This window comes from Ailuropoda melanoleuca, chromosome 8 (genome assembly GCF_002007445.2).
Source record: "Ailuropoda melanoleuca isolate Jingjing chromosome 8, ASM200744v2, whole genome shotgun sequence".
Classification (NCBI taxonomy): domain Eukaryota; kingdom Metazoa; phylum Chordata; class Mammalia; order Carnivora; family Ursidae; genus Ailuropoda; species Ailuropoda melanoleuca.
The window spans coordinates 37,385,194-37,408,120 of NC_048225.1; the positions used below are offsets into that span (position 1 = coordinate 37,385,194).

At 36.2% G+C, this 22,927-nt stretch overlaps 1 protein-coding gene across 1 annotated transcript in view; it reads left to right on the plus strand.

Annotated features, from left to right (window-relative positions):
* Window positions 1-1,082: 1,082 nt before the first annotated feature.
* The window catches only part of SLC36A4 (solute carrier family 36 member 4), a 37,630-nt gene continuing 15,785 nt past the window's right edge, over window positions 1,083-22,927 (plus strand). Inside the window, exons 1-8 of the mRNA XM_011236472.3 lie at window positions 1,083-1,246; window positions 2,384-2,474; window positions 3,922-4,010; window positions 5,067-5,162; window positions 7,006-7,090; window positions 11,889-12,116; window positions 14,034-14,132; window positions 19,904-20,073. Coding sequence (XP_011234774.2) covers window positions 1,098-1,246; window positions 2,384-2,474; window positions 3,922-4,010; window positions 5,067-5,162; window positions 7,006-7,090; window positions 11,889-12,116; window positions 14,034-14,132; window positions 19,904-20,073 — 1,007 coding nt within the window. The 5' untranslated portion in view covers window positions 1,083-1,097. The remainder of the gene's footprint in view (window positions 1,247-2,383; window positions 2,475-3,921; window positions 4,011-5,066; window positions 5,163-7,005; window positions 7,091-11,888; window positions 12,117-14,033; window positions 14,133-19,903; window positions 20,074-22,927) is intronic.

Sequence of the window (22,927 nt, forward strand, 5' to 3'; positions counted from 1 at the left end):
ACCTTGCTAATGCATGTTGGTCATCTCAATAAATTTGAGTTAAGTGAATTTTACTAGAACGAGGCAGACAATAATGACTAACGTCATCATCAATCTTGCTAAAAACTGTTAGATATAAGAATACATTTTGGGGGGGGTGCCTGGATGGCTCAGTTGATTAAGCATCTGACACTTGATTTCAGCTCCTGTCATAATCTCAGGGTCATGAGATCGAGCCCCGTGTTGGGCTCCATGTTGGGCGTGGAGCCTGCTTAAGATTCCCTCTCTCGGGGCGCCTGAGTGGCACAGCGGTTAAGCGTCTGCCTTCGGCTCAGGGCGTGATCCCGGCGTTGTGGGATCGAGCCCCACATCAGGCTCCTCTGCTATGAGCCTGCTTCTTCCTCTCCCACTCCCCCTGCTTGTGTTCCCTCTCTCGCTGGCTGTCTNTTTTTGTTGAAAGAAAAAAAAAAAATTTTAAAAAAAAAAAAAAAAAAAAAAAAAAGATTCCCTCTCTCCCTCTCCCTCTGCCCCCCCACCCCTGCTATAATTTTCTTAAAGTATTTAAAAATATGATTACTATTTATGTATACAGTATGATTGAAGCTAAAAGAGGTAAAAAATTCATTTGATTATTCACATTTTTAAAAAAGATTTTATTGATTTATTTGACAGAGAACGAGAACACAAGCAGGGTGAGCGGCAGGCAGGGGGGAGAGGGAGAATTAGGCTCCCTGCTGAGCAAGGAGCCCGATGCGGGGCTCAATCCCAGAACCCTGGGATCATGACCCCAGCCAAAGGCAGGCGCTTAACCGACTGAGGCACCCAGGTGCCCCAATTATTCACATTTTTTTAATCTCATATCTCTGTGATCATATGCCAAAAACCTCATGTAGACAAAACAGAAAAAGTTTTCCATTGAATACTTAAGCTTTGCACTCTGCACTGCTTTGTCCAAACAAAATAACCAGCAAGTAAGTCTAGTTGTTTTTTAAATACACTAGAACTCGAAGTATTAATGTGAATTACCTTAGAGTGGAAATAGTAAAGGTAAGTACAAGTGGTATGTCCTTCTTTTAAAAAATTCATTTATACCAGCTTTAACTCAGCTTTTTGAAGATATGGATGTACTTTTTCTTTTTAAAGATATGGATGTAATGAGGCCCTTAATAAATGAGCAGAGTTTTGATGGGACATCAGATGAAGAGCATGAACAAGAGCTGCTTCCTGCTCAGAAGCATTACCAGCTCAATGACCAAGAGGGCATTTCGTAAGTGTCACCGGGTTATATGTCTCCTTTTCGTTTAGTATATATTGTGTAATCTTCTGCAGGTAAAGCACTTTTCTAGATACCGCAGAAGACACACAGATGAGTAAGACGTTGTCCCTACCCTCAAGGTATTTATAGTCCATCTGGGAAAGAAGAAATGCATCTAAAATAGAGAGCAGCATGTGGGAATTGCTGCAGTGATGGTCCCATGCTGGGGATTTGGCAAGTAAGGAGATCTGATTGAAAGGAATAGAAATTTTAAGAGCTATGGCTTCTGGAATGGTTAGGAGTTAGACAGTGGGAGGTAGTAAACAGTTCTTGATGCTGAGTGAATGGTATGAAACAAAGTCATGGTGGTGGGAAGGTAATGGACCCTTGTAGAACCGTTTTTGTTATTTTGTCATCATTAATAGATTTGAATACATTCATACTCTAATAGTAACTTAACAGTTAAGCAAAGTTACATTTTAGTTGATCAGAAAAGAATAGTATAAACTAAAAAATTTAGGCAAGCATGTTTGTTTCATAAGTTTAAAATTTGGGCTATTCTTCCTAGTTTAATTTATTTTTCCTTGGTCAAGAGACTGCCTTCAAATGCCTCTTGGAAACTTAGGTGAAACTCCTTAAGGAGTACGTGATGTCTAAACATTAATTAGTATTTATCTTACCTGTTGATACATGTAGTTATAAAACTTGTGTGCTTTTTCTTTTAATTGACTTCCTGTTAGGTTGATAATCATAGATCAAATTTGTTTAGTACCATGATTGCATAGACAGGGTCAATAAATTGCTCTGTCTTAACAGCCCAGCTGTATATAATCTTCAACATTCTTCTGAAAGTCATAGCAACCGGGGATCTTATGAGAAAATTACCTTTTCTGTATTTCTTTAGTGTGTACAAAAATACTTTCACTTAAATATCTCATTTAATCTCCTTAATAATCCTCTATATTCTCCTTTTAAGGCAAAAGTAGCACATGAACCAATATGACCTCTGGCCTGTTCAACTTCGGTTGAGTGGAAATGTTATTTGATTCTTTGCCTAGATTAATTTTCAGTTCCCTTCTAATGCTAAAACCATGATCATGTGATTTTTATTAGCTTTTTTCCTAAAATCTTGCAACTTTTACTTTTCAGATTTGTGCAAACTCTTATGCATCTTCTTAAAGGAAATATTGGAACTGGCCTTTTAGGACTTCCACTGGCAATAAAAAATGCAGGCATAGTGGTAAGACTTATCTTTGTGAACTCTAGCTAAATTACAGTTACAGTCTTAATTATAGAAAAAATTACAAGCTAACATCTGGCCTAGTCACATATAACCTGACCAGGTGACAATGAGATTGTACTGATAAGATTGTGTGAAAAATGATAGTAACATTTAACAAAAATGAGAATTAATTACTCTTTTCATTTCTGTTTAATTACTTAACTTTCTTTTTAATTACTTAACTTTCAAATACTTTGCAGAAAGTTATTTGACAGTAAGGTCCTAAAATAGTATTCAATTTTTCCAAGTATGGTTACATCTTATTATTATTCTGGATTTTCAGGGATGTAGGCAATGTACTCATATCAACAAATATATTTATAGAGTAGATTATTTGTATTGGTGAAATTTTATGGTTTTTTAGATTCAGAATAAAATATGTGGTTTTTCAGATTTAAAAAGTAGTAGTAAAGAAAAGGACTAACAATATTGTTTGAAAACAAATGTGCAAAATATTGTTAGAACCAGTTACTATCATTACAGAGAATCTCGGTAAGGGAGAATTCACTTATGAAAGTAATGAAATTATATTTAACCTTTTTTATTTTTTTATTTTTAAAAAAGATTTTATTTATTTGAGAGAGAGAGCGAGAGAGAGCATGAGTGGAGGGAGAGGCGGAGGAGAGGGAAAAGCAGACTCCGCTGAGCAGGGAGCTCAATGTGGGGCTTAATCCCAGGGCCCTGAGATCATGACCTGAGCCAAAGATAGATGTTTAACCAACTGAGCTACCCAGGCACCCCTATTTAACCTTTTATTAGAGGTTTAAAACCTTATCCGTTTTCTAAGAACAGTTTTAACTGTCCTCTTTCTCTGCATTTGACTTGCCCGTCCTAATTTAGAGAAACTTAAACATTTCTGATTATAGTAATAAATTTTGACAATATTTTGTCTGGGTCTCAATAATCCAGGCATTACTTTAATTTTAGCAAACAAATACTTGAAAGTTTTTATGTACCACTTTTTCAAATCATCTTTTTCTAGGCATACTTCCACATACATAGTAAGTGTTCAACAATCACAATCTCAGATTGGTATAGTGCTTTTTAGTCATTCAGATAATGATTCATAGTTGCATTTAATTATCATGGTGGGACACTGATAGTCATAGACTTGCCATCTGATGTTAGATGTGATGTATTCTGTCCTGTCTTATTGCACAGCTATGCTCTATGTTCATAGGTTTGGCTTAGCAAGCTGATGAGATGGAGTCCTATGTGCTTAAGTATTGCTGAAATTCTTTCAGTATCAAGTTTATGAATCTTTCTGTGTGCAAGTGACTAATCATTTTGTCCATTTGTCCAGTTTGATTCACACAAATGAGTAGTCCATTGTCTCATTGCTTATAAGACAACTTAATTTTTGTTGAACTTAAATATTTAATCCTATACATTTTTCCCTCCACAGCTTGGACCAATCAGCCTTGTGTTTATAGGAATTATTTCTGTTCACTGTATGCACATTTTGGTACGGTGCAGTCACTTTCTGTGTCAGAGGTAAATGAGGATTTGTTAAGTGTATTCTGTTTATTTTAAAGTTACGTATTTATTTAAAGCATCAGATAGTCTTAACTGTGTTTTGCAACTAATAATTGTATTTCCTCTAATCTGTTATATAAGCAAGTCTAAAATAATGAATATGGAAAAAGATAATATTTCCTGTGATTGAAATCTGGTCAGAATATATTTACTTCTTTTAAAATATAGCCCTATTAGTGAAGGATGGTTTCTTTCCATGTAAATTTAAAAACTCAGGAAAGACATGGGGGAAATGGAGGCCACAGCACAACTTTTAGTTATAGAGTAATGGTCTTCAGTTTGTTAGGAATTCATTTTAGGGGGTGATGCCTTTGGTGTTTTTTGCTAATAGGTGGGTTGTCAGTAAAATGGTAAATGGTAAAATAATATTCTTTTTTCATGTGTATCAGAAATGTTTCTACTGCACAGTGGACTATTTAAAAAATAAATATTGCCTATTCTAGTAAGCTAATATTCTAATCTTAACTCCATTTGTTATTGTTGTTATATGTTCTTAAAACTTTGGGCAAGTCATTTATGATCTTTAAATAACAATGATACTTGAAAAAAAAAGTGGGAAAGAGAACATGGGGAAATAATGCCTATCTCATGTGGCTGAGTATTAGGTAAGATAGTTTATGTGTAAATATGTTGTAAAGCCCTGTGCAGATGTAAAAAATAATGCCCTTCTAAGAATAAATAATTTAGGCATGAAAAATATAGTTGATATTTTTCAGAATTGAAATATTTACATATTTAAGTCAGTGAAGCACAAACATTGTATCATATCACTTCTACAAATATGTAAACTTTAACAGTAGATAAAAACTAATATGTTGGTAAAAAGAACAGATTTAAAATTGCATGAGATGTATCTTAGAGTATGCAGATCTTGAAATTTCAGAAACTCCTCTGTCAGTGTGTAGCCTTGCGTTTATTAATTCCTGTTTATTTGATGTTCTTTTTAAGGGTTGGATTTATGGACCAACTTCACAATTTTCCTTTTTCATATACATGTATGTCCTTGAATTACAGGTTTAAAAAGTCAACATTAGGTTATAGTGACACTGTGAGTTTTGCTATGGAAGTAAGTCCTTGGAGCTGTCTTCAGAAGCAAGCAGCATGGGGACGGTAAGCACTTGCTGTGTTATTAATATCTGATTTCAGAAATCACATTTATTTTTAAGTATTTTAATTTGACAAGATACATGAATAGAAGTTTGATAAAGCTGGGGGAATAAACATAATCTTTAGAGTTACACAGACTTGGATTCAAATCTCAGCTCTACCATTTTTCAGTTTTATGACCCGAGTCAAATGATGAAGCATTTTGTTTTAATTTTCTCACCATCAAATGAGTTTATGGTGATACTTACTTCACAGGATGACTATAGTAGTTGAAATAAAATGATATTTATAAAGCATCTGGGTAACCTATGATGTAATTATGTTAATATTTAAGGAAAGGAGAAAAAGCAAGAAAAATGTTGCAATCTCATTATTTTAGATAAAATTGTGGTGTTTAGCTACATGCTCATAGAATATATGAAGTGTGTATTTTAACACAATCTTAATTTTACCAACTTATTATTTAAATGTAACTTTATCATTGGTAGACATGACTGATCAAAGCCAGATGAATACAGGACTGGAAAAATAAGCATAGGTGATCAACAAATGCCCACTATGGTACAAGTGATATATGGAATGGAAATTAAAAGAAGAAAAAAAAAACAGTGCTAGTAGAGTTTATGGTTAAATATGGCTTTCCTGGGGATTTGTAAGAAGTTAGATTTTTTTTTATGAGCTCCTCAGAGTTCTTGATATGCCAAGTAGAAGAAGGAAGAAAAGAGCCTAATGCCCTAGGATTTGCCGCAGAACCCTATGTTCTTCCTTCATCTACTCCAGAGTAGAGGCAGCTTTGTTGATTTTTTTCTATCAAAAGAATGACTTTTGGGTAGATGTGGCTGGAATGATTATTGGTAGGATACTAAAATCCAAGGTGGATGAAAAGATCTTAAGGGAATACTTAAATGTAATTCCTCAGAGAGAAGAGACTGAATTCACTGCAGGGTACCAAGATTATTTACAAGGGAGATCCCTGAAGAGCTATGAGAGCTATAGTTATGACAAGAATGAAGATAGGCAAGGGCCCTTCCAATTTCAGATGAGAGAAGGAAGGTGTGTAGATTTGTAGACCAGGTTGTTGGACAGCTGACGTCGATGGTCAAATAAAAACTATAAAAACTATAATGTATTAGTAGGTGCATGCTGTTGTAATCACTCACTGTTTTCCAAACAAAATAGAGAAATCTGGGCTGCATATTAATAACATGTAGGCAGATCTATAACTTGATTAACTACCATACCCAAACTACGCTAATTTGGTGACATCCCCTTTCCACTTCTGTACACTGTTTTATGTAGCTAGAATTTTCTTAAGTATCTCATTCGACAATAAGAACAGAGCTAAACTACTGGAGGGGTCTTTGGTCTTATAATTTAGGGCTATGTCCCCAGTCCTCTCCCATTTCATGTTATTAGTGATTTGGATAGTGGAGGGCATGCTCACTCATCATATTTGCAAATGACATGAAGCCAGGAGGGCTGGAAAATACACTGGGTTAATAAGAAAAAGATCTCGAGATGTAGGAGAGATGGGCTTAATCTAAAAGATGACATGTTTTCATGATATTGTTTTATAAGCAGATACTCAGAATTTCAGAAGTAAGTGATAAGGAAATTTTGGGCTTTTAACTTAATGGAACATCTTTTTGCTCAGTAATAATTCTAGTGACATGCTGATCATAAATGTGTGCTGTTTGTAGAAAATACACGTTTTGTTTATTTCTTATTTTAAGGAAGTGAAAAGAATATAAGCTATAATTAAATGTTTTAAAATAGTTTAAAAAGAAGAATATATTGATATATTAGCACCTCTTATCAATACTTGCTTGTGGGTATCTCTTTTCAGGAGTGTGGTTGACTTTTTTCTGGTGATAACACAGCTGGGATTCTGTAGTGTTTATATTGTCTTCTTAGCTGAAAATGTAAAACAAGTAAGTATTTTTTCTGCAGTTATTGAGATCAGTTTCTTCCACTTCTATAGTTATGGGATCGTTATCTCATCTGAACAAGCCATGGTTGAACATGGAAATGTGTCCCTTTCCTGAAGCATGTTCCTTTGTAAATTTTCCTTTAGTCTTCTTTTTTGTAAGTTGGATTTTCCGCTACTATTGTTGGTTTTACTTTTCTTGCCATGTAAATCAATAATGTTTGTTCTGTCAGATCTGAACTGGACATAATTTAACTGTCTCTTAGGTACTTGAAATTTAGGTTTCAAAAGCAGAAACACAGATGTTTGGGGAGCATATTTTTAAATTGATTTTTCATAAATAAATATATAAGGCTTTAGCCAGCAACCTAAAAAGTGAAGTAAAAAGTGGTTATTACTAAAATCCAGTAATTATTGCTATTGTCTAAAAAGATACTATGTCCAAAAATGTGCAGTGTTCTGTAATTCTCTCCATACCTTAAGGATTTGCTTTAACAGGAAGTGGTTTGCAGTCTTGGTAGAGACTGACTGTCAATTTGAACAAACATGCAAAGCACTGAAATAAAAAAGCTCTCCTATCAAAGCAATGCTGAAACGTTTCTTTATGCGCTCTAGCTTGTAACTAGTACATTACACCCTGTTCTTGTTTAATCATTATTTTGATCAATAACATTTATTAACTATCCACATGTGCATTGTGCAATAGTAGACATTTTACATGGTAATATATAGGACTTGTAGGTATTTTAATGCAAAATGATGTGAATATGTTTTCTAAAGAATCTATATGTAGATCTATAAGTATATATTTGGCTCACTTTTTCAAGTTTTATAAAAGTATGCTTTGTTTTATATTTAGACCAGGAATGGCAAACTTTTTCTGGAAAGGGCCAGATAATAAATATTTTCAGTTTTGCAGGCCCTGTGGTCTTCTTCCCAACTTAGCCATGGATAATAATATATTAACAAATATATATGGTAATAATATTCCAATAAAATTATATTTGCAAAATTAGGTGGTAGGCTGCATTTAGTGTATGGGCCATAATTTGCTAAGGCCCCTAGCTTAGAATTTTAATGTTGGAAATGCTCATTGAGTCAACCCTTCTTTATAAATAAGAGAGTTGATGCTTTCATTAGCATTACTCAGTATAGATATATGCTTTTGACTTACAAGTATTTAATCCACAAGTTGCATATTCCTTGGACTATTAACTCAGTCAAGGGGCTATCTGTTATTAAGAACTGATAAGACACGCCATTTTACCAGTCATTTATGTAGAAGACAGTGGAAATGATTCCTTTTTAGGATTATACAACTTGGTAGTAATATATCTTTTCTAATATCTCCTAAGAGAGCTACCAAAAAGCTTGATTTGAGTTTATGGATAAAGCTAATAATGCCTTATAATCTTACATTAATAAAGCATGACATTTTTCATTTAGTCTTTTCAACTGCTCTGTAATGTACAACGCTCATTTTTTGAATGTGTAAATTGACTCTCACAAAGCATGAGCAGTGTGCCCCAAGTCATGTGAATTAAGCTGAGACCTAGGTCTGTGACCCAGCTGCCACCCAGTATATAAATTAATTGCTTATCACTGGACAGGATCTTGTCTGATTTTAGCTGTGTGTGTGCATATGACATAATAGATGTCTATAAGCTTAGGGTGGATGACTTTTTCCTGCAAAATATTATCAGTTGCTTCCAAAGTTGATTGGAAGAATGTAACTCATTTGCACATATTCTAAGAAGACCAGGGAGAAAAAGTGACTTTCTGGGAGGTAAAGAGAGTGCCTGCTATAGATAGAAGGATGAAAGTCTTTTTGAGGTATAAAAAGCCAACATGGAAAAAGATACTCAGACTTTGAGGAAAGTTGAAAGCAATATGAACACCTCACCACGGCAGAGCAGACAGATGGGCACTGAAACGGCAGGGTCAGAGATGTTCACTCCCACATTTTATAGCACTCTCCAGTGGTAGACACACTGATTATACCTTGCCAATTACTACTACTGTTAGAGTTAAAACATTATTACCCCATTAATCTGTATAAAATCAAAGGTGCAATATTTTATTAAATCAAAGAAGTAGGGTTTAGTTGCCGCTCAGATGTGTAAACCTTCTGCCCTGTAACTGCCAGGGGCTGTTCGTGGTCCCATTAAGTGATTGTGAGCATTAGGCAGGGGAAAACGGATGTGTAGTGCCTCCAAGGATTCTAGCCCATCGTGGTTATAGTAGCTTCTTTCTGTTCTTACTCTAAGATACTCTAGAAAATTTCAGATGGATAAAATGGTATATATGGGCATGGAGAGTGGGGAAGGGATATTACATTAACAGGAAAAAATATATGATGATACCTAAGACCATAGACTTTAGAGAAAGAAGATCCAAATTCAAATCCCTACTCTGTCAGTTTTAAATCACACATTGGACAAAATCTCCTTATCCCTGGTCAAGCCTCAGTTTCCTTATTTGTAAAATGGGAATAGCAACAAAATCTCCCATTGTACCTCCTAAACTTATTCTGAGGCTCAACTGACAAAAGGTTTGTGAAAGCCTTTGCAAAATGTAAAGTAGTAAACAAATATAGGGTGTTAAGGCTTTAATTCTGCATTTATTTTAGCTTTGCTAAAGAACATAATCTGCCTTTGGAATTTTAACCATTAGATTACTGAATCATTGAAAACTAATAAGTGGTAGATGTTAGTAAATTTAAGCTTTAAATGGAAACAACTGAATTTAGTAATTTTATTTTATAATATTTATTTCAGTGTTTTGCATTTTGGTAAACATGTGAGATCATAGGAAGTCCTATTAGATAGCCAATATCTGTCTCTAGAGGGCACCAAAGGACTCAAATGTTTACCTGAATCTTGCTCTGGGTATGTATCTGCACTTTATTTTATTTTTTAATCCTGACAATTTTTATAACCATCTTTCTGCCAAAGAATACTAAATTATTATAGATATTTGTGATAGAATTAATTTCATATTCCCAACCATCTCACCATTCAAACTACCCATTTTAAAATTGGTAATGTAACTGATTTTCTCTTGCCAGGTATCCTTGTTAGACCTTAATTTTGATCATTGTCTAATCTGATTATTGGCTGTACTTCTTGGATGCAGAAGCATTTGGCTAGAAATAAATTTTGTAACTGGGAAAATTGAGTCAACAAAATATGTATATTTTTAAAAACCGAGTAACGTGAATTATCAATCTTGCTTCTATTTCAAGTTATAAAATATAAAGTTGTGATGGCCAGTTATAAGAGAAATGTGAGGTATGCATTTCTTAAATGGTTCATGGTGTAACCTGAGCGTTTGTTAATCCAGTATGAGTTACAAATTGCCTATGTAGCTTAAAACTAGTAGATATATTCTCTATAGTTTAGGATGATGTGTACATTTATAGTTACACTAACCATTGCTTATCATAAGTTATAAGCATAAAATTAAAAGAAACATTTGAATTGTTAATCATACTATAATTTTGTTCTGAAGTTCTGACTTGTGGGTCTCTTAATACTTACTATATTTAGAGAGAGATGTCAGCGTAGAGGCCAGAGGGCTACTGGGGCAGGGCCCCCTCCTGGATTGGGGTATTTTGTCAGGTTATAACATGCAGCTGTCACAGGCTAAATTCTAGTCTCATGCCTGGGCTGGAACCCTAGAACTACCACTTACTGACTTGATACTATGTAAGTTTTTTTTAACCCTCTCTAACCCTCAGTTTTCTCAACTATAAATTAAAATTAATACTACTACTCACCTCAAAGAGTTGTTTTGAGGATAAGATGCGATGTTGTGCATCACATGTTTAGTTCAGTCCTCAAAAAATGCTTCCTATTACTACTGTAGGGTCTGGTTCTTAAGAATTGATGTTATCCAGAGACTTGATCATGTTACTGTGTTTGGTGGGGCAGGGAGGGGGGTTTGGGGGCAAATAAATTTTCACTAGTATTTAAATTATAATATTATCTGCCTCTGCTGTGAGTTTTTAAGAGTGTTATTTCCTGTATAAATTTCATTTCTATTTTAGTAAATTGAATTATGTGATTAATTGAATAAGAGACAGTTTTTAATATATGGAACCTATAAACTACTGTATCTCTCTTGAACACTGAATATTGGTTTATAGAAGTGGCTGAATAAATTTTAAGGTAAAACTGATTTATTGAAGTTTTTTGCTCTAGCAAAAATTCATCTACATCTAACACATGGCCATGAGTGAATTTCGTGGATTCTTAATAAGTATCTATTGATAGTGATAATAATTTGTAAAGGTGTTTTATAAAACGGTTTTAAAGTTAGACTATGATGTCTAAACTTTATTTTGACAACTGTACATTTCTAAGAGGTACTTAGAGCTTGTTTCCTCCTCTGAAGAAGGTAAGTCGGAGTAGGATATCCAAAGTAGAACATGGTCATTCTTGACATTTATGCATCCACTTTTGATTGTCTCAAAAACAAATTGAACCTTTGCAGGGATCATGAGCACAAAGCTTCAAAATAAATGAGTAAATTCATCCTCATAATTTTCTAGTGAACTTTCTTTTTACAGTTTGATAAAAGAAGTTATTTTGCAAAGATTATCCCATTTTAATTATCATTAAATTTGATAAATATATATTTATAGGAAGCTAGAATATCTTGAAAAAATATAAATATTTGATTTATTGTAAAGGAATTTATCATAGAGTATGTAGATAATAATTTTCTTTATATTTTTTTATTTATTAGTTGATGAAAAATTTTTCCCCCCTCTTTCTTATTCTCCTGGTAATCGTATATAGGTTCATGAAGGATTCCTGGAGAGTAAAGTGTTTCTTTTGAATAGTACCAATTCATCAAACCCTTGTGAAAGAAGAAGTATTGACCTAAGGATATATATGCTTTGCTTTCTTCCATTCATAATTCTTTTGGTCTTCATTCGTGAGCTAAAGAATCTATTTGTGCTTTCATTCCTTGCCAACATTTCCATGGCTGTCAGCCTTGTGATAATTTATCAGTATGTCGTTAGGGTAAGTATGATGTGTTTTTAACTCAGTGTCATATGTTTCTTAATAAGTAAATTCTTTGTTTACTTTGGAGGTAAAAGTAATGGTAAAGACCCCTACTTCATTATATGGCACACAGGAGATAATCAGCCAACTTTGGTCTCCTTTTGGGGGATACTGATCAGCTGGAAAGGTGTGTGACATAGAGCACAGGCTTTGTATTCAGGTCTGGTTTTAAATCTTGGTAGATTTCTGATCTTTATGACAATGCTGCAGAAGAGAGTAATACCTACCCTAGTAAGCTGTGAGATTTAGGATCATGCCTCGGTACACTGTGTAATGTGAAACAAAGATCTCATTAGTTTTTTGTTGACTCTCTTAAGATTTGAACCAGTCTCCAGATGGGAGTATAGGTATAATTTTATAATTTTCTTTTACTTCTGAATGTTTGTTTGCTGCCACCTCTTCAGTTCACTGCCACTATCCTAGTCTGTAACCTCTTTATTAGAAATACACAACCTCAACTGATTTCATTGTCCATCGTCTGGGTAGCCTAACCATAAAAGAAGTATTCCCCTCACCCCCCAAAAAATTGATTGATGGGATTTGGGAGGTCCGCAAATCTATTAAAAATATTTTTAAGATTTAATGTTTCTGTATGTATGTATGCATTCTTCTACTGAAGAGTGGATAGCTTTCATTTCTCAAAGCGGCCAATGACTCAGAAAAGGTCAAGCATCCCTGTTCTATTCTTTCCTGATCCAATCCATTTTATATATTATGCTGAAATTGTTCTAAAATCTCCACTGGCAATTTATTACAAACTCTGTTTCACACCTGCCCCGCCCCCCAGCCAAATTCCAAAACCTGTAGACATTTTCTTATTGCACCTAAGAGTAGAAGGGGACAGGCAGGGAGGTCTCATAAGGCTTTCTGTAGTTCATGACCCCTTAGCTGAACATGTAAGAGTTAGTAGAGTAGAAAAGGAGGTTCCTTAGGTAGAGGGAACAGTGTGAGTCTTGAGTAACAGTTGGTGTTATCAAATGACTCAAACACTTACTACCCTTTTCATTTTGACCACAGCTTGTGATTTCTGTCGTGTATCACCATTATACAGATATTCTAGACCTCTCTATTTCCCAAATTATCCACATGCTTTCATACTTCAGTTTCTTTTTTCATCCTCTTTCCTTGGCATTGAATTCCACTTCCAGCTAGGTAAGGCAGAGAACACAGGATGGTGAGCAGAGTGGGAACTAGTCTTGGGGTAGCTGGAAGATGTAGCCAGTGTAGAACCAGAGCTCTTGAACAAGATGTGCATTTGTGGGTTTCCAGATAGCAAAAGTTAGAACAAGGTTATGTGTCAAGACCGAGTAATCAAAGCCAGAGTCAAGGAGTATGTACAAATAATAAGGGTAATGGCAACTGTCTAGGTAAAGAGTAAGACCCTGAGACAAGGAGACCTGTACTAGGAAGCAGCAGAGTTATGACATAAAAATCCAAAGTTAGGAACCAGGTACCTTGGAGACTGAAAAAGCAATGAAAACAGAGTAGAAAATAGATTTCATTGGACACCATGAGCAGTGATCGATACTGTGGCTCTCAGCTCAGACTGAGTATGCTTATGTATTTCCTGTCGTGCCAGGAGCCATACCCAGAGTGAACAGCCCGGGACTTGAAGGTGGAAGCAGGTAATCAGGAACATTTTAGCCCAGATGGAATGTGTGGGCACGAGGGAAACAATGGCTTTTGGCAGTGAAGTCCTAACAGCTTGGCTACATTTAACATAGGATGCTTAAAGTGTTTATTGAAAGAATTATCCACTTTTATAACATACATTTGCTATTGTGAAGCTCAGAAGTATATGATTTCGCTCTTTATTTTAAATTCTTTAAAATCAGTGAAGATGTAACTTCTCTTATTTTTTCTCTCTTTCTCCAGAATATGCCAAATCCCCACAACCTTCCAATAGTGGCTGGTTGGAAAAAATACCCACTCTTTTTTGGTACTGCTGTGTTTGCTTTTGAAGGCATAGGAGTGGTAAGGATTTACTCTTTATTATTATTTTTAAAAATTTTAAGTCAACACAAAGATTTATGTAGTCAAACTGCATTTAAAAATGCATTTTTCTTTTTTGTTCCCATTTTTGTCATTGCCAGAACACTATTTGTAGTTTGGTAGATTAGACTTGAATTATAGTTTAGTTTAGATGATTTTAAACATTTTATTATGGAAAATTTCAAGCCTAAGACAAAATAGAGAATAGTATAATGAACTCTTGTGTAAGCATCACGCGGCTTCAAAAATCGACTCATGGACAATTTTGTTTTATCTGTCTTCTATCTACTCTGCCAAGCCCAGGTTATATTCAGACAGACCCCAAACATCGTATTTTATAGACTAGATGATTTGAAGTGAATTGAAATTTTTACAAAGTTACTATTACAAGGAAGAATCAAATATAAATTCTTCCTTTATATTTATACATATCATATTTGTTTTGAGAAATGATGTAATCATAAAGCTAATACCAAGAAATACAAGCACCCTGAGGATTCTAAGATCTTAAATATTTCCCTTTAAGGTGCTTCCAGTTTATTTAAAGCCTGGAATGTGTAGATTTGGGGAAAATAGAATATTGCTCTCTGCTCTATAGCTTATGTTTCATTGTCTGATGGTTTGGTAGGTAGGGAAACCACTTATACATATCTATATGAACCACAGATGAAATAAGACCTAGAAGACAATTTTATACCACTTTACTTGGGTTCTTGCTCTCTCTGAATTCTCCCTAGGAGAATTCTCACAAATTCTTACGGTTCTGTTTATGACTGTTGCAGATATAACTGCAGATTTTCATTTCTGTCTTTAACCAGTATGTTCTAGTTGAGTATGAGACATTTCCAGTTCAGTTGTTCCTCTTACACCTCAAGTTCAGCAGCTCCGAAGTCTGACACAGACTTTCTTAATCCAAAACCAGCTGCACTTTCTCATTTCCCTATTTCTTTTAGTTTTATTTTCAATCACTCAAGCTTGAAACATTGGAGCATTTCCTTTCACTTTGTCCCTGGTTCCCCCATTCCATCAGTAATTAAGGCATGTTTATTTTTCTTTCATATTTCCCCATAAATGAAATTACATTTAAAACTCCCGAAGTGCTTCTAGCCACAGAGGGAGCCTACGTAAGTGTGAATTTCCTTCCTTTCCTCCTTTTCTAGCTGCACGGGCACCATTATGGTTATAACCCCTTATTTCAGGTCTGGATTATCTCTAGAGCATCCAGATGGTTCTCTCTTCTATTAACCAGATAATATTAACACATGGACCTGACATACGTAAAAAGTAGAGCTATTACTAGAGTTCTTATCCCATCGGGTTATTGTGAGGACTACGTGAGATGCTGCGGGGTGGTCCAAGATGGCAGTAGGGAAGATCCTGAACTCACCTTCTCCCGTGGGCACACTATATCCACAGCTACATATGGAATAATTGCCTCTGAGAAAGAACTGAAAACTAGCTGAACAGCTGCTCCACAATAAAGAGTAAAAGGGCCACCTTAAGACAGTTAGGGGAGACAAAGATGTGGTCTCACCAAAAACGCTACCCCCAGTGTAGCAGGGGTAACCCAACATAGGGAGGGAGCTTTTCCCTGAAGAGCAAGGGCTTTGTGCCCCACATCAGACATCCCAGCCCCTCAGACCTGCACTGGACAGACTAGCCCCCAGTGGGGCTTACATTCATAGGATCCAAAGGGCTGTTGGAATCTGAGAAACTCCTTTTAAAGGGCTTGCATATGGACTCACTTGCCCAGAACCTAGCATAAAAGCTGCAGTTTGACAAGTGCCTAGACTAAACGTGAAGGGGATTCATTTGCTAATCTTAAAGCATCTGCTGGAGGGGCAGGGACAAATTGGGACTTTCTCCAGGGTTGGGGGCACTGGTGAGCGCCATATCTGTAGTCTCCCTCAAGGATGCTGGCTCAGGTGGACACTCACAAGCACACTCTCCCACTGCCTTGCTAACACTGGTGGGTGTGCTCTGCCCCCAGTGTTCTTCCCCTGCCTGGCCCTCGTGGCTAGGAGGCCTTGTGTTCCAGGGCCCCATGGGACTTTAACAATGGGAAAGGCAGTTCTTGGCAGCCTGCCACACTGAGGGCACTGCACAGACAGCAGACTGAAATGTACCCCAAGTCGGCCAGTGAAAAAGTCCTATTTACTGGTGTTGAAACTTTAACCTGAGGGACAGGCTTCACGTTTGCCACATATCTCGAGGCTATGGAAGCACTCTCCGGGAATGTAGACAGGGAAATACCATCTCATGCCCTCCTTTGGTCTTGCTACAGCTTGCTGGTACCTCCCAGAAAGGGGCTTACACAGTTATCTGAAGCCTTGACTTTTGCAACCGTTCCCCCAGGGGACCCCTCCAGATCTCCTGGTCTAGAGGCCAGTAGCATTTACAGTTATGGTCCCATGGACTGTGTATTTCCATACTTTAAAAGCTGCTGCCTGAGGATCTGACTTCCAATCATCCTGAAACTTGGTACTGACTAAGATGCCTACATTGGAACACTGGCAGGTCTTAGGACACCTTCAACACCTGAATCTTATCAAGAATAGATCAGGCTGGGGTGCCTGGGTGGCACAGCGGTTAAGCGTCTGCCTTCAGCTCAGGGCGTGATCCTGGCGTTATGGGATCGAGCCCCACATCAGGCTCCTCTGCTGTGAGCCTGCTTCTTCCTCTCCCACTCCCCCTGCTTGTGTTCCCTCTCTCGCTGGCTGTCTCTATCTCTGTCGAATAAATAAATAAAATCTTTAAAAAAAAAAAAAAGAATAGATCAGGCTACTTACACAATCACAAAGGGCCAAGAGACAACCAAGAGCTAGGGCAAGGTTGAATGAGATAGGGTTCATCTCCTACACAAGGTCATTCCTTCAAGACTGGAAGATGTAACTGTTTCAGCTAATACATAGAAACAAACACAGAAAAAACTTCCAACCAAGAATACTCTACCTGGCAAGGTTATCATTTGGAATCGAAGGAGCACTTAACCTGAATAAAAGTGCGAGCATGGCATTCTTGACTTGTTCCTGATCATAGAGGAAAAGCTCTCAACTTTTCATGTTCAGTTGATGCTAGCTGTGGGCCTGTGGCATATGGCCTTTATTAAGTTGAGAATATTCCCTGAATACACACTTCATTGAGTGTTTTTATCAGGAACAGATACTGAATTTTGTAAGTGCTTTTTCTGCATCTATAGGGGTGATCATATGTTTTTATCCTTCCTTTTGTTAATTTGATGTATCATGTTGATTCATTTGTAGATGCTGAACCATTCTTGCATCCCTGGAATAAATCCCACTTGATCACGATATATGATCCTTTTAATGTATTGTTGAATTTGGTTTACTCATATTTTGTTGAGAANTTTCGCACTAAATGATTCATAGTGGTTCAGTGGTGCAGCAGAGACTGCCAGTTGTCTCTGAATGTCCTCCCTCCCTCCCTCCCTCCCTCCCTCCCTTCCTTTCCTTCCTTCCCATCTTCTCCTTCTCCTTCTTCTTTGATGTCCTTGCCTAGTTTTGGTATCAGGGTAATGCTGGCCTTGTAAATGAGTTTGGAAGCATTCCCTCCTCTTCAGTTTTCTGGAAGTATCTGAGAAGGATAGGTATTTAATTATTTAAGTGTTTGGTAGAATTTGCTTGTGAAGTCATCTGGTCCTGGACTTTTGTTTGTTAGGAGTTTTTTTTTTAATTACTGATTCAATTTCCTTACTAGTAATCTTTTTGTTCTGATTTTCTATTTCTTCATGATTGAGTCTTGGAAGATTGTATATTTCAAGGAATTTATCAATCTCTCCCAGGTCGCTCAATTTTTTGGCATATAATTGTCCATAGTAGTCTCTTGTGAACCTTTGTATTTCTGTAGTATCAGTTGTAACTTCTCTTTCATTTCTGATTTTATTTATTTGAGCCCTTTCTCCTTTTTAGTTGGTGAGTCCAGCTAAAGGTTTGCCAATTTTGCATGGCAACTTTAGGCAATACTTTATTGCATATTTGAAAGTTGCCAAGGGAGTAAATCTTTAAAGTTCTCATTACAGAAAAAGAATTTGTAATTTTGTATGGTGACTAGGCTTATTGTGGTGATCACTTTGCAGTGTATACAAATATCAAACCCTTATGTTTATACCTGAAACTAATGTTATATACTGATTTTATCTCAATTAAAAAAGAAAAATACCTGGCACATCGTAAGTGTGCTTGTTGCTGCTATTTTTTCTTGCTGCTATTATTTCTTAGTATCTTTCACTGTATGGTCAAATCATATGGCCAAAACCTCTGAAGATTTTGCCTAAAAAAACTCTTCAATTAGGCTTTTTTCCTTTTCTTTAAAGGTTTTTTTTTTTCACATAATAAAAATAACTTTTTCATCTCACTAAATTGACAGACGACAGACAGATACAGATGGCTGGATATAGAAGCAATCACAGACATGAATATACCTGGCTTAGTGTGCACACGTGTATTTCCTAGCTCGTCAGCTGAGGGATACATAGTAGCTTCAGGCACACCCAGCACACATATCTTGACTTCTAAATACCGTTCTACAATAAAAGAACCAAAGTTCTTTGGAAAATGTCTGATTCTAGGGCTGAAACAAGGAAATTCAGGATGAGTCTGGAGCATCTCGTAGTGCCCAAAAGTATGGAAATGCTCAAAAAAACAAAAGAATAGAGGCAGGCAAAGGAATATAGGAAGCAACCTGATGAAATTCACGATGACCAAAGCTGGAACAATGTGAGCAACAAAATAAATAAATGTTGTGGGTTCATACTCTTAGTATAAAGCAAATATGCACGAATGCATACTAATATAAATAAGTGATTAAATAAATACATATATGGGGGGATTCCCAAATAATTTATGTAGGTACATCCCCTCCAGGAGGTGTGGCTGAATCTCCCCAGTCCCTGAAGTATGGGCCGCATTTAGTGACTTGGCTTCCAATGAACAGAATATGATGAAAAAGAAGAAAAGACCTTTATAAACAGAGAAACCTGGCAAACACAGCCTTAAAACAAGTGATCAAAGCTGATCAAATCATGTTGATAACATGTGTGATGAGAAGGGCATTTCACCTCTATGGTATCTTGTTCTAAAATATATAATCCCAGTGTACAAACATCAGACAACATCAGACAAACCCCAGCAGAGAGAGATTATACCAAAACCAGTACTCCTCAAAACTGTCAAGATAATGAACAATGAGGAAGAACTGCGAAGCCATCACAGATCAGAGAAGAACACGGAGATATGGTGACAAAATGCACTGTGGCATCCTGGAAGGGACCTTGGGACAGAAAAGGGACATTAGTAGAAAAACTAATGAAATCCAAATAAAATGTGGAATTTAATAGTAATGAACCAATGTTGGTTCTTAGTTGTAACAAATGTACTTTGGTAGTTTAAAATGTTGACAATAGGGTAAACTGATCAGGGGTATATGGGAGTTTTCTGTTTATCTTTGCAGCCTTTCTGTAAATCTAAAATTATTCCAAAATAAAAAGTTTATTTAAAAAATCTGACTGGTTTGCCTGCTAAGAATTAACTTCAGATCTTTTTATTTTAAGGATTTGAAAGTCTGTAGTGTAAAAAATATATATATGACATCAAGGAAAATATTCAGCAATTTTAAGTATTATTTTAAAGGAAATAAAATTTGCATGTAAATTATAGAAAGATAAATTTGTATGTATAGAAGATGGGATATTAGATTGTTTTAAATTACTTGTATTACCTGCATTCTCTTCTTAGGTTCTTCCACTGGAAAATCAAATGAAAGAATCAAAACGCTTCCCCCAAGCATTGAATATTGGCATGGGAATTGTTACAACCTTGTATGTGACATTAGCTACCTTGGGATATATGTGTTTTCGGGATGAAATCAAAGGTAGCATAACTTTAAATCTTCCCCAGGATGTATGGTAGGTAGATATGAGTTTGTTAATCCTACTTCGTATACTTTGTAGATACAGCTTACCAATATTTGATGATAAAGGTGTATTTTTGGATATATGGTTTAAACATTTAAAATTTTTATTGTGATTTCTTATTTGTGTAACCTAGAATTTTTTCATAATCTTCAGAGGAGACCATCTATGATTTTACAGATTCATATGGGATTCTTTAAAAAAGATTAAAAATTGTAGGATATTCCAAATTTGAGACAATATGAAAGTAAAATATGGATTCTTTTAATATGGACTCACTGTAATAAAAAATGTAATACTTACACTCACTGCCAAAAAATCCAACACTCTGGATTCCTGATAAAATAATAAAACCCATCGTTATGACCCTCACTATTTCACTGGTCAGCCTTAATATTGTACGTACTCCAGATCCTTTCAGAACACAGATAGGGCACATTATTAAAAAAATATGGTGCATCTTAATATTCTCCTAATATTAGAACCATATTCTGCAAAATGAAGCAATAAAGAGGGGTTTTCCTTCTTCCGGAGATTGGTCTCTGGAGATTTTAAAAAGGTATTGGCAGTGATTACCAGGTAGACTCGCTCCCTTATTTATAAAAGGGAAGGTAACTCCTTAGTTTTGAGAAGTACATAGAATAAATGTTAAATTGCTGATTTAATTAATGTCCCACTGCTCCTTTAGCTGCTTGGATAGAAGTCTGTGAAAACTTTAATGTTTTTAAGTATTACGTGTTCTGACTGGCTTCCTATTGGTAGCTTGGGAGTTTGTCTACCACTCAGTAGTCATCTGATCCCTGGGTTTTTATTGCAGTAGAAGTGTTGTAAGAACCAATGCATATAGGAAGCCATTTGTGATAGAATGTACCTCGAATAGTTTCCAGGTTGCACAAGGAGCACATGTGCAGTGTGTTCATTGTTTTTAAATTATAGTTCTACTTTAGCTATGACACATTTTATAAAATGTATTTCACGATAGAAGCATGTCGAATGTTATGCCTTTGTTTCAGACTAGAGACACGACTATGAACAAGATATATAATTTTAAGCATTTGTTTCATTAACTTATGTTATAGTTGATTATATAATTTTGTTTCCTCCAAATATGCCTCTTTTTGTAATAGTTTAATACAGGGTAGAAACGTAAACAGCTTAATATAGGAGAACGAAGGCTAAAAATTATGGTAGTGTAGTTCTTTTTTTTAAAAAAAATACTATATGGGGGCGCCTGGGTGGCACAGCGGTTAAGTGTCTGCCTTTGGCTCAGGGAGTGATCCCAGCGTTATGGGATCGAGCCCCACGTCAGGCTCCTCTGCTATGAGCCTGCTTCTTCCTCTCCCACTCCCCGCTTGTGTTCCCTCTCTCGCTGGCTGTTTCTATCTCTGTCGAATAAATAATGAAAAAAAAAAAAACTTTAAAACAAACAAACAAAAATACTATATGATGTCTAGAAAATAATATTTTTCACCACTTAGAATAATATTTTGAATAAATCTTAAGAATAATTTTATAAATAAAATTGACAGGTAACTTTTTTTTTAAGATTTTATTTATTTATTTGACAGAGAGACAGCCAGCGAGAGAGGGAACATAAGCAGGGGGAGTGGGAGAGGAAGAAGCAGGCTCCCAGCTGAGGAGCCTGATGTGGGGCTCGATCCCAAGGACCTGGGATCACACCCTGAGCCAAAGGCAGACGCTCAATGACTGAGCCACCCAGGCACTGCAATTGACAAGTACTTTTAATGTCAAATATAAAATGTAGGGGAAACCATGTCAGAATTGTTCCCTATTCTTCTTCACAAAAATATTTAAAGAGAGAAGGGGCCAAAAGGGGAGTATGCATACGTGTCAAGTTCAGATGTTCCAATCCCCAGAGAGTTAAGCGCATGGCGAAGAACAGTTGAGAGACAAGTAGGGAATGCTCTCGGTGTCCACAGCTGAGTCTTGAGGGAGCCATACTGCCCCTGCAGTCGTTCTGTGTAATCCTTGCCTTTTTCTGCATCCCCTTCCCGCCTCTCACCTTATCCCTCATTGCTGTGGCTTCACACTTAGAACAGAACTAGTTGCAAGTCTTGATTAGAAAGGGACCCTCACATCGTTGTGTCTGTTCAGGAAAGCCTGGCTAGTCACCTGCTATTCATTTAGAGGAAAGGATAGTACACGTATCCTAAGAAACAAAAATCTGGAATAAAACGGAAAGCAAGTCAAGATACATAATTCTCCTTCAGAGAACATGTGTTGGCTAATTCCTTTTTCTTGTGGAGATAAGCCTTCTGTGGCCTGCTGTCCATTTCTTTATGGTCTCTGCATCTGGGACGGTTAAAATAACAGCCATGACTGAGCAATACTGCAGCGGAGATGCTTGTCTTTATATAGTGATAGTCTTCTGTAAAATGAGAAGTTTGGGATTATATCTAAGATTTCTTTCTCAATGTACTATGTATGAGTTTCTTCTTCCTTACCCTCCCTGTGCTTCAGACAATAGCGTAGAAAGTCAGAGAACGTACAGTGTACGTATAAAAGCCGATGGCTGTCACCAGAGCCTGGGGAACTCATAGCAGCTAGCGATGGGAAGCTGTAAAGGGCTTTTGATGCCATGTGACTTACATTCTTAGAATTCATAAGGGGTATTCCTACAAGAAAATGCTGAATTAGAAGGCAACGCCAAGACAAAGCAAGTATGTATTAGAGAGGCTCCAAGTTATTAACTATTTATTGATTGAGGTGTCATCTTTTAAAACTAGTTATGAATAGTATTATTCAGTGTATCACATTTAGATTTTGAATTAAAGAATGTATTTTAAAGATGATAATGAAGTAAAACCGCAACTCTGAGCTAGGACAT